The sequence below is a fragment of the Limulus polyphemus genome, unplaced genomic scaffold (assembly GCF_000517525.1).
Source record: "Limulus polyphemus unplaced genomic scaffold, Limulus_polyphemus-2.1.2 Scaffold2290, whole genome shotgun sequence".
Classification (NCBI taxonomy): Eukaryota; Metazoa; Arthropoda; class Merostomata; order Xiphosura; family Limulidae; genus Limulus; species Limulus polyphemus.
Genome location: NW_013667900.1, coordinates 56,910 through 68,482, shown reverse-complemented (window position 1 = coordinate 68,482; position 11,573 = coordinate 56,910). Strand labels below are relative to the sequence as shown.

At 32.8% G+C, this 11,573-nt stretch overlaps 1 protein-coding gene across 8 annotated transcripts in view; it reads left to right on the top strand.

Annotated features, from left to right (window-relative positions):
- Positions 1-5,310, top strand: part of LOC106466528 (transcriptional activator Myb-like) — a 57,446-nt gene extending 52,136 nt beyond the window's left edge. For 6 of the 8 annotated variants that reach the window (XM_022394563.1, XM_022394561.1, XM_022394560.1 and 3 more), the window contains 4 exons: positions 1,045-1,179; positions 1,642-1,716; positions 2,157-2,305; positions 3,368-5,310. In XM_022394563.1, coding sequence (XP_022250271.1) covers positions 1,045-1,179; positions 1,642-1,716; positions 2,157-2,270 — 324 coding nt within the window. In that variant the 3' untranslated portion in view covers positions 2,271-2,305; positions 3,368-5,310. The remainder of the gene's footprint in view (positions 1-1,044; positions 1,180-1,641; positions 1,717-2,156; positions 2,306-3,367) is intronic. The other 2 variants (XM_022394562.1, XM_022394565.1) reach the window with 2 other exon arrangements.
- The last annotated feature ends 6,263 nt before the right edge of the window (positions 5,311-11,573 follow it).

The window sequence follows — 11,573 nt, the reverse complement described above, 5'->3', positions numbered from 1 at the left end:
CCAACGTTGCTTTTGTCTCTTCTGGCACGTAATGCGCATGAACCATTTTTGGACAGAATTGTCACCGTTGATGAAAAATGTATTCTCTATGCGTATATTAAACGCCAAAAATAATGGCTCAGTTCTAGACAAAATCCACTCCCAACCCAAAAACCTGGATTCCATCCACAGAAGGTGATGCTTTGCATTTGGTGGGACATCAAGGGAGTAATTCATTTCGAACTCCCCAATCCACATGTCAATGCAGAGATCTATAGTCAGGAACCGGAATGTTTAAATCAAGCCCTCCATCAGAAACGCCCTTCACTCGTCAATCGGAAAGGTGTTCTTCTCCGCGACAATGCACAACCACATGTGGCACGTTTGACGCAACACAAGATTATGGAGTTGGGTTGGGAAGTTCTCCCCCACCCATAATATTCTCCAGATATGGCACCATCAGATTACTATCTTTTTCATTCACTGCAATGGGAAAACGTATACAAATATGGAAGGAGTTAAAGAGAACATCGACATGTTTTTTGCTTCAAAACCAAGTGGTTTCTTTAATCAGGACATTAATAACCTGATTGTAAGATGGAAAAGCATCATCGATAAGAACGGAGACTATTTCATTTAATAAATGTTTTGTTTTGATATACAAGTGAAAACAACATTAATTTCTTGACGACCTGATAATAATATTTTCTCACAATGTAGTTGACGAAATGAATAGTTTCATATTAACCTAAAACAGTTATAAATGGTATTTACAGCAGATTGTTATATTTATTTGTAATATTTTCTCGGGAACATTGATTGGGATATAAGTATCTACAGAACTTGGATAACTATTAGCTTATTACTTTAGGCAATACAAACAAGAACATTTCGGAAAACAAAAGTTTTTTTTTTTTTCTCTTTCAGATTATGTATGTATGTATGTATTTGTCAGGAATATTTATGAAATTAATAAATTCAGGATTTGTATGGATATAAAAAATAAATCTTTGAAATAATTTGTTAAATTAATGTTGTTGTTCCATCCTTGCTTGCTGTAACTAGAGCAAATCTCTGATGGGTGACTCTTCAGTTCTATTTTCTCCACCATCTATAATTAAGGAAACCTTACCAGAAGAAAGCGAGACCTTTAATAATGCCTTTGTTGCACCATCAGGCTCAGCTATTCCTAAACAGAAGGTAAACCTGTTATTTTATTGATTAGTCATTAGTTTATTGATTATAGATGTGTAATTTACTACAGGAAACTGCTCTGTAAAGTGCTTGCTCATTTTATAGATATGTGCTTGTTTACTGTCGCCTCAGAGAAATCAGGATCACTTAAGAAACTATTGTTATACTGTATGGTTTATAAAGAATTCTTGTAAGTATCGTAATATTATCGTCAGTTGATTAAATGATGTTTACAAATTGTGATAGTCTAGAAAACTGTGTTACAGTAATCTTTGCGTAACCTGAGTAGAATGCTTTTAGTGTGTTTCTTGTTTACACAAAGAAGCAGCTAAAGTTCTTAACACATGACTACTGCTAGGGCTGTTTTTTTATAAATCTTTGTTTTTTAACCCCACTTGATCTCACAACTTTCCATTGCATCTTGCACTGCATGCTCTCCTAAATGCACTTTTGATCCCTTTCTTATAGTGCAAGCTTCACTACCCTCGAGTAGCACAGCGCATAAACTTCGAGGAAACTCCTCACAAAAAATCTTTACTGAAGGTTAGTTTGTAGTGACTGCAGTTTTTCTGCTTATTACTAATATTTTATTTATTTGTCTATATTTTTTTTGCATTTGTCTTGTGTCTTTTTGAATTCTTGATTGTCACTTTTTTTAAGATAAATATTTTATCAGAACAAAACAAACTTACTCAGTAGTTTTTTTGAATATGAGAAATTTTAATATTACATGTGGTTTTTCTGTTAGATTCAAAAACACTACAGAAGTTGTTGACATAGTTGCCATTATAGCACCTTAAAATGGCTACTTTCATTTTTTTTTCCTTCCTCTTATTTTTGTTTAACGTTTTGATCTCACCTACAACATCAATGAATTCTTATCAGGTAGGCATAGTTTTAATTTTCTAAAAATCAGTGTAAATTACAGTTTAAACCAAAACATCCACATTGAAAATAACACCATTCCTGCTCACTTTTTTTAGCTTGATATAAGGTGGGAAATGGTGGCTTGTGGCAAGACAAAGGATCAAATAGAGTTGACTGAGCAAGCCCGTCGTTTGATGGGCAACTTACGGCCTCGAGCACTCGACCTGTAAATCCAGGTTGTTTCACATTGTGAGCTCTAATGGCGGTAAGGAGTGTGTGTATTTGTATCCTCATATACATTAGAAAGTCCTTTATTTATGGTAATGATAATAATACTAGAAAATTCACTTTAAATATTCTTATGGTTCAAAGCCAAATTTGCTTACAATTAACTTCTTTTTTTTTCCATCAAAACCTGCATAATACCTGGTAATTTCTTTGTCATCATCATGTTAAAATCTTATTCAGATCGTAATTTATACATTGTAGAGGATAATATAAGGCATTTGCTTTTTGCAGATGTTTTGGTTGCAATATTAAGGAGTTTAAACTACATCAAATGCTTAAAGTACCAAACAAAAGATTAATTTCTAGGTGGCAGTGTTTAATGTAAGTTGTGAAAACATGAGATAAAAGTTAATGTTTATCATGTGAACAATTTTTTTTCATAGAAAACTTACTTAATAACAAAAAATAATGGCTAAAATAGTGTTAACTAATATTTAGGCTCTTGAAGAAATAAAGTACATGAGATTTCTTACTATGTCTGACTTCTGGCTGTTCATTTCCTTCTAACCTTTCCCAACCCATATCACTACTTACTGCACAAATGCTTGTTTCTGTGTTTCAAGAATGACAATAGTTTACTTTCACTGTTTGCTAACTTGTTATCAATGTTTTAGACCTTCTTGCTCTTTCCTGCTCTGAAATGTTCAAGTATACGGTTTAATAACATGGTGTTTTCTGTGTCATTCTCTCTCTCTACATCATAGTTTCACACTTAATTTTTATTATTGTTATCGAGTTAACAACAGTTCGTCTGAGTATTTTTACATAACATTTAGATTCAGTTTACTATGGACTGTCTGAAACTAATTTCAAATTAAAATACAGATTATTGTATTAGGAGTAAACCTTGAGAGTAGCAGTTAAAAAGAATAGTAATTATCTATTAAAAAGTTGTTAGATGACAGGATACATAAATTTATACAAATTAGTTGAGCGTGTCACAGTACAGTGTAAAATCAACTTCTGTACTAAATATAAGTGTGTTAATAATTATTTGTTAGAGAGCATTTTTGCATCATGTTCCCTTTATTCTTTACAGGCTACACTACTTCAGTGGTAACAGGAAATTTACAACTGTAGTTGACAATGGATTCGGACTCCGACTTTATTTTGGCACGTCTAATATCTTAATGGATTACTCGAGTAACATTACATTTGTGTGGAATAGTTAACACATTAATTTTCTTGTTGCAGCTTATGGCATTTATAGTGAGGAAGTCAGCAAGTTGTTCGTAATTTTAGCATAGAGGAGCAATGATATTAGTTGCTTATACTACCATTAGGTGTCAGTGTATGTAAATATTAACCTTCATGATTCACTAATGATTAAAACAAAAAGTATATATATTCTAAATATAAGAAAAAAAACTCTTATTTACTACAAATGTAAACAAAATTTTAGTTTCAATATGTGACAAGTGTTATTTATTTTTTTTAAATTATCCATTTGAGTCCTCATCCAAAAAGTGAGCATTCTGTACTTTAGGATAACTGTGATTTGTTTTGTTGAAATTCAAATTTTTTTGTTTCTCCCAGGTGATATTTTGAACTTTAAAAAAAAAAATCTGAATTCACTGGAATTGCAGTTTCAAAATATAAAAACTACTTCTGCATTTTACTATAAAACTTTATTCTGTTTCTACAAGAAGACTTTTTGTTCTGGTATTATGATTAGGTCCCATATAAAACGTGTATAATCTTATATCAATATATATATATGTATATTGGTACGTTGGTTTCACATTTTACAAATGGAGACAATAACAACAACTCCTAAAGAAACCCACACAAATAAATTGCAAGGTTTGGAACTCTTTGTATCATAAATTTCTTCCAAAGTTATAGAATATGTTTCAACTTTTTCAGTTATGAGTCAGAAGATTCACTTCTTTGAACCTTTTCGTTTTAATGACACAGAATAACTATACATTAATTTAAATTTATTTGTACATTACTTTTGAGTTGTTGTAAAAACTATGATATTGTTCATAAGATCATGTTCACTCTTAAAATTACAAAACTACAGTTTGAATGTGGCATGATTTTAACAGGTTATGAAGATTATACAACTTTTCAGAGAAGACATGTTTCAAGGATATAAGGGATGAAATCTTCAGTTTCTTTATCTTGATAACTTTTCATACGTTTTTATAACTTCTTATATAAAACCTTATGTTTTTAGCAAAGGGACAAATACAAAATGTGCTGAAAAAATTGAACGTTTTCTAGTAAAGAATGACTAGTGGACAAAAATATTTTTTTTTACTACTGTTGGTTTTTTTCTGACGTCAGAATATTAAAAGAACGATGCTAGTGTATGTGCAGAAAGTTATTATTTAAAGAGATGTATATGACTGTAAATAGAACCAAGAACTAAGGAGAATGTAAGCTTTTTTATATTACTTTAAAAAAAACCGAACAAAAGTCTAAAATGTTAGCACGTCTAGTTATCTAAGTTGTAAAGAATTTAAGTTTCTTACTGTTGTAAGTGTTTGACTTGTTTTACCTTTCATACTATTCCTTAAGTTAAATGTAGCTGTCAATTAAGTGTAACTGGCTTCTTTTGTTTATTTTTATATTTTTTGTCAAATAAAGTATAGGTTTTTAGTTTCTTGTTATGAATGGAAAAAAATGGAACTAAGCATTCATATTTACAACAAAAAATGAACTGGAAAACATTTTTTTTTATATAAAAATGTAAAACACATTATATAATTTTGATCTGTACCTGAAATTAGTTATTTTAAAAGAGTTGTAGTCATCCCTCGTGTGGATTGGTCTATATATATATTAGACTATTTGTAAAAGTATATTTTTAGCTAGTTATGTGGTCCCTGTGATAACAGTTTAACCAGTTTTAATTTTTATTTACTATGGGCTTTTGTAATCGGATTTTAAAAGTCATGAATGATTGTACCTCATATAGAAAGTTTTGTAAGTGATAAAATTGGCTAGCACCTTAACAATAAAGTCTTTGGAGAACTATTTTGTAAGTGTTATTTTAATAGACTTAAATGGATACATGATACAAATGTTGAGAAAAAACAAACATTCAGAAATGAAACTGGCAGCGCTTAGACAACACAGGCTTGCAATGGTTTTATTGTCTTCAGATTTTTACATGTTCTAAGGTAATTCCCGTACGCTCACCTGGAAATATGATGTACAGATTTTTCACGAATCCTCAAATGTACTTTTGTATAAGTGAAACATTTTCATCAAAATCGGGTCTCATTTTGTTATGCTTAAAATGTTGACAACCACTGGCTGTAGATTTCTCTAGACCAATCGCGACGCGAGAGTCTTATTGGTCGTTCTAGAACCCAACCATAATAAAATAAAATGTTCATGTGGTGAACGAAACAATGATTTGATCTGAGTAAATGTTTGTTTTTTTTCTTCCCGAGTTGTAAAATAATTCTTACGTGATAGAAAAAATTAATATTATTTTCGAAATTTGCGTAGCTGAATTATGGAAAATCCGTTATTAAAACCAAAACATCTTTTATGAAGTTTAAATTCGCAGGCCTGTGTTATTGAACGAGAGTGAGGTTTGCCATTAGTGATACCTACTCCCTCGAAGGCTTTATGGACACAACTAACTACAACCAAGAAAAATAGCCTTTTTTTAAAAGAAAGAAATACACCAATACAGACATTCTTTGGGGATCGGTTCACAACCAACCTATTTTTTGTAACAATACAGTTATGGATACCTTTGAGCCACAGAGCAACATTTGCATTATTTATTACATTTAATTACTGACCGCGCTGAACCTTTCAGTTAAGAAAAAAATAATGTATATCGATTCAAAATATTTAATACCATTCCCCCTACGGTGGCTTAACATTTAGTTTTTTTTAGAACTTATAACGCTAAGATTCGAAGTTTAATACCTGTAGTTGTAAACTTAAAAAGAACAAAACTAAATCTGTCTTTATATCAGAAAGTCAAAGAGGGTAGTTTTAACAAAGTAACTATTGTGGCACAAATCACTAAGTTATTGAATTAGATTGGTATCAAATGCTGAATAAGTGAATATTTACAACTTTTCTTTGATCCCATAATTATGTATTGTTCCAAATGTTTGATTCAGATATTCGCACAAAGCTATTTTAGGACTATCTGCGCTAAGCGTCTCTAATTTTGAACTGATAGGCTAAAGGAGCTAGTCAACAACACTCACCGCTAACTCTTGGATTACTCCGAGTTTCACGATTTGACGGCCCCCCAGTGGCACAGCGGTATGTCTGCGGACTTACAACGCTAGAAACCGGGTTTCGATACCCGTGGTGGGCACAGCACAGATAACCCATTGTGTAGCTTTGTGCTTAACTTCAAACAAACACTATTTTACAGTCATTCAGAACGTATCCAAAGTGCAGAACGCGATTTTGTGGTAACAGGTCGTAAGTATGGGCTCTCGGATTCACAGATCGGCACGATAAATAATAGATCGCGACCAACCCCGTTTTTTGAAAATGAAACAGCTTAAACTGGAACTCGCTTTCTTATAGATTGGTAAAACCAATATCAATCTAAAAGAATATACTAAAGACGTTTCTTTTTAACTTTATGTGATGGCATCACTCGTGGTAATGGAAATGATCTGGTTTTTCCGATTTACTGATTGGCGAACGTAACTTAATCAGTTCTCACGCTTGTATTACGAAAAAACAAACATACTTAATAGTCTCTTATTAGTAGTACAATCAAACCTAAAAAAAAATGATAGAGTATGAGATTTCACGACTGTTTGTTTTGTTTTAACGCCTTTGAAACAGATTAAAAGCAGCAAAACTACTGCAATGAGGTGCATAATACAATATACATAACCCAGCTGGTGGAATTCGTAACTATAGAGAATGTATTATGCGAAGTTTCGTACATGGTGGTCGCTGTCAGAAAGATTCTACGAAACGCCCGTACTTCTAAATGATGTGAAGAGTCGTTAATTTTTGTGGGATGGTGATTCCGCCCTTATAAAGGCTCCTGGATGTGATCCAGAGCCTTTATGTACAAGTTGGCCTTGAAATGTTATCCAGACATCTAAAAAATTATATCTGCATGTGTACCCTAAATCTGGTTGGCCGTTACTTTGCTGTGCCTCACGTTGTGAGATTTTCAGTAACTTATATTGTATTTGATAATGTAAAACATAGTTCAATGTAAACGTATTTTAGATACAGTGTAGTTAATGTTTTAGCTAGTACTTTTGTCGTATTTCGTTAGCGTTCTCGCTGGGCTTATTGTAAATGAAACGTATTCCCACCCCCAAAAAGATATTATCAACCCTCGTCAGAAAACTGCTCAGACTAAAACATTTAAAGTTTTGTTAAAATAACGCTTAGGCGATGTTGTTCTCTGACGGAAAACTTCTGAAATATTTACAAATTTTTAAATAAATAAAAATTGCCCCCCCCAGTGGCACAGCGGTATGTCTGCGGGCTTACAACGCTAGAATCCGGGTTTCGATACCCTTGGTGGGCAGAGCACAGATGGCCCATTTTGTAGCTTTGTGCTTAATTATAAACAAACAAATAAAAATTAGTAAAAGAAGTATTGTCAAAAATGGAGACCGTTTGAGCCGTTGTCTTATTTTAATCCATGTTCTATTATAAATGGTTCTACGCGTATCTTAAACTTTAAATTCGATTGATTTGATAAATTTTAAAATCACCCGTACAAATTATCAGTCATAGTTCATTGAAAGAAGGGTAAATTGAAATTAGAGTTAGTAAGTAACTATTTGGTATCTTACTATGAGGATGATCCATCTTGTGTGTGTGTTAGCAGAGTTGGCTGACTTGCTTACTGTAGTTTTTGGTAGGTAACTGGAAATTGTCCGACGATGTGCAAGGGTTATTTTGTTTTAGGATCTTTTTCACAACAAAAGATGGAGGGTACCCTGAAATACGTCACATTTTCCACTATATACATATTTTGGCTTTGAATTTAAAGACGAATACTTAATCAGCTAAATTAGTATCTAATGAGGTCATCAGGGATTTAATAACAAAAGAAAGTAGGAAGGAGAACATTATCTAACATTGTATTTATACAGTTTTGGGGTCCTTAATGGGTATTCACAACTAGTGTAGATAAAACGAAAAACCATGTTGCAGAAACTAGTCAACCTAAATAACTAGTAAAGTCAGATGTTTCCTTGGATAAAAAATCGTAATTTTCTTCCGTTTATTCATGTGTTTATTATACTAGAATGTGCATGAAAATAAATTATAACACTTTTATAATTGTCTTGTCTTTTATTTATCATTCTATTGGTCTTTCTTGGTTTCTTGAGATTTCACCTTGTTGCTGCATAAAGAAGCACGTTCGTGGTGTATTCTTTGAAAAAATAATGTCCGCTTTCTTTTTCATCAAGTTCGAGTTATTCACGCTTTGCGTTCACTTCTTTAGAATCTCCTGTAATTGTGATTCCTAATTTATTTACCTGTTAAATTAACCAACCGTATCTTAGGGTACCATATACTGACGGTTGATGCTGTATTGGATATTTTGAATACAGTACACGTTTTTTTTTAACCTGGAATGACTTCATTATGGCATTACTTTTCCTCATATGCGGTATTCTTTAGGGAAAAAAATATAATAAATCTTTCAGCCGTGGGGGCATTATAATGTGACGGTCAATCCCACAATTCGTTGATAAAAGAGTTGGCGGTGGGTGGTGGTGATGACTAGCTGCTTTCCATCTAGTCTCTCACTGTTAATTTAGGGACGGCTAGTGCAGATAGCTCTCGTGTAGCTTGTCTCGCGAAACTCAAGACAAAAACAATTCATAAGACATTTTCACCATCGTAGTTATATCATCGTGAATGTTAGGAAAGTTCGTTGCCAAAGTTTGGAAACCGGTAAACTAGCACTGCCTAAAGTTTGGAAACTGGTAAACTAACACTGCGCAAAGTTTGGAAACCGGTAAACTAGCACTGCGTAAAGTTGGGAAACCGGTAAACTAGCACTGCGTAAAGTTGGGAAACCGGTAAACTAGCACTGCGTAAAGTTGGGAAACCGGTAAACTAGCAGTGCCTAATGTTTGTAAACCGGTAAACTAGCACTGCGCAAATTTTGGAAACCTTCCCAGTGGTACAGCGGTAATTCTGAAGACTTATAACGCTAAAAACCGGGTTTCGATAACTACAAACAATAGAAAAAACAACACGTTTCATTTTTATCTAAATAGTCGTCATTATGGCACTGTAACATTTCTTTTGATGATTGGATTAAAAAGTTTCTTTAAACTTTTATTTGAACGTGTATGTTTAGAATAAACACAACCTACATTTTTATTGAATTTATTCTAACCTTCAATTTTTTAGGCTGCCCCATATCTGTGGTGTCCATATTGCTTCGTACTGAATAATTCTGTGTTTTCGTCTATTTCAACCCAAATTGGGTGAAATCTTTCTTGTGTAGAATACTTAGGAAACTTCAGCGTTAATCAGAGGGAATGTACTAGTGGTATTTTTGTTTGACTCGCTCGTATCTTTAGGGATATTGCAACCAATAAAGCCATCGAATCACAAGTAATTTGATGAATAAATAGTTTAGAAATATGTTTGAAAAATACTTGAAAGTTTTGTAATCTAGAGTTAAAATATAGAAACATTAGTTCAATCAACCTCATTTTGTTAATTTGACAGAACAGCTATAGCGTTTCTAGATATAATTTCTTCCACCCAACGAAATGGGCTTACCAAATCAGTTACAGTTTATCCTGTACAATCTGTAGAATAAATTGTTTTCCGTTGTCTTTCCTAAATAAAATAAATCACTCCCATAATGAAAAACTAAATGCTCCATCTGTTGTTATGTTAGATGTTTCAAAGAAAACTGTTACTTTATTCATATCCTACTTAAATACTGTTTCAAACGAGATTAAAAGAAGATTATCAAATATCTATATCCACAGTTTCATTGAAATGTGTCTTTAAAACAGAGTCTGGGATCTTATAGTTTAGAGACAAACAACATCTAATGAATACCTTGTTTTTAAAACAGAATCCTGGATCTTATAGATTAGAGACGAACAACATCTAATGAATACCTTGTCTTTAAAACAGAGTCTGGGATCTTATAGTTTAGAGACGAACAAAATCTAGTGAATACCTTGTATTTAAAACAGAGTCTGGGATCTTATAGTTTAGAGACAAACAACACCTAGTGAATACCTTGTCTTTAAAACAGAGTATGGGATCTTATAGTTTAGAGACAAACAACACCTAGTGAATACCTTGTCTTTAAAACAGAGTATGGGATCTTATAGTTTAGAGACAAACAACATCTAGTGAATACCGTGCTAGTGGTATGTGAGTTCATATGCTGGAGGTACAACCAGGAATATATTGGATAAACCACTAGAAGGTTCTAAAGTCGAATGAAACAACACTGTTATGCTAAAACCCTTAAAACCAATAGTATTAACAGCCACTGTCAAAACAAATGTCATGCTGTCCCTAATTCCATTGTTTCTGTGTCATTCTCCATTGCTAGTGTGGTATTTTCAAATTAAACTGATTTCTGCAAAGACTATTAGGTAGGTCTGCTTTATAACAGGAGGATCGATAGGATAAATGACGAAGTAATGCTGAACTTAACAAATTGATTGAGTTAAAGCAAATAAATAAACAGATTGGACATAATTGTAGTAGAAAATGAAAACAATCTTTATTCACAAAAACAAAAATAAAACTTGGATAGTTGTGTTGAACACTAGACTCATGATTTATTCAACTAGTTGTCATCCCTCAAGAGGTCTTTTTGTCAAGCAATTCACTTGAGATCCCAAGCAGTGCTATATAAACCCAAAGTTTCTTACTTAACATGAAACATAGGATTTACCCCTAGTGACTAGCGCTACTCACGTGAACAGTCATTCTCATTCAGCATAGGAGAAACCGTAATCTCGAGATATCATCCAGCCTACCATGAAAGACACCGCTGTCGTAAACCTTTTTGCACAACATACAGCATTATAACAATATCTCCTATAGGATGAAGAGATATTATCTCCAGAGAATAATAAAGGTAACTAGGACAGAGTCAACTTCATGGCTTTTTGGACCTTGTGTTATAAAAAAAATAACTTCATATACTTAGATTAAAACATATTTTTTTTTGGAAAAATTCTACATTAAAACAAGAAAGTTGAAAATGCATGGTATGCCTTATACCACACCAGGAAGATTGTTTGTTTGTTTGTAATTAAGCACAAAGCTACACG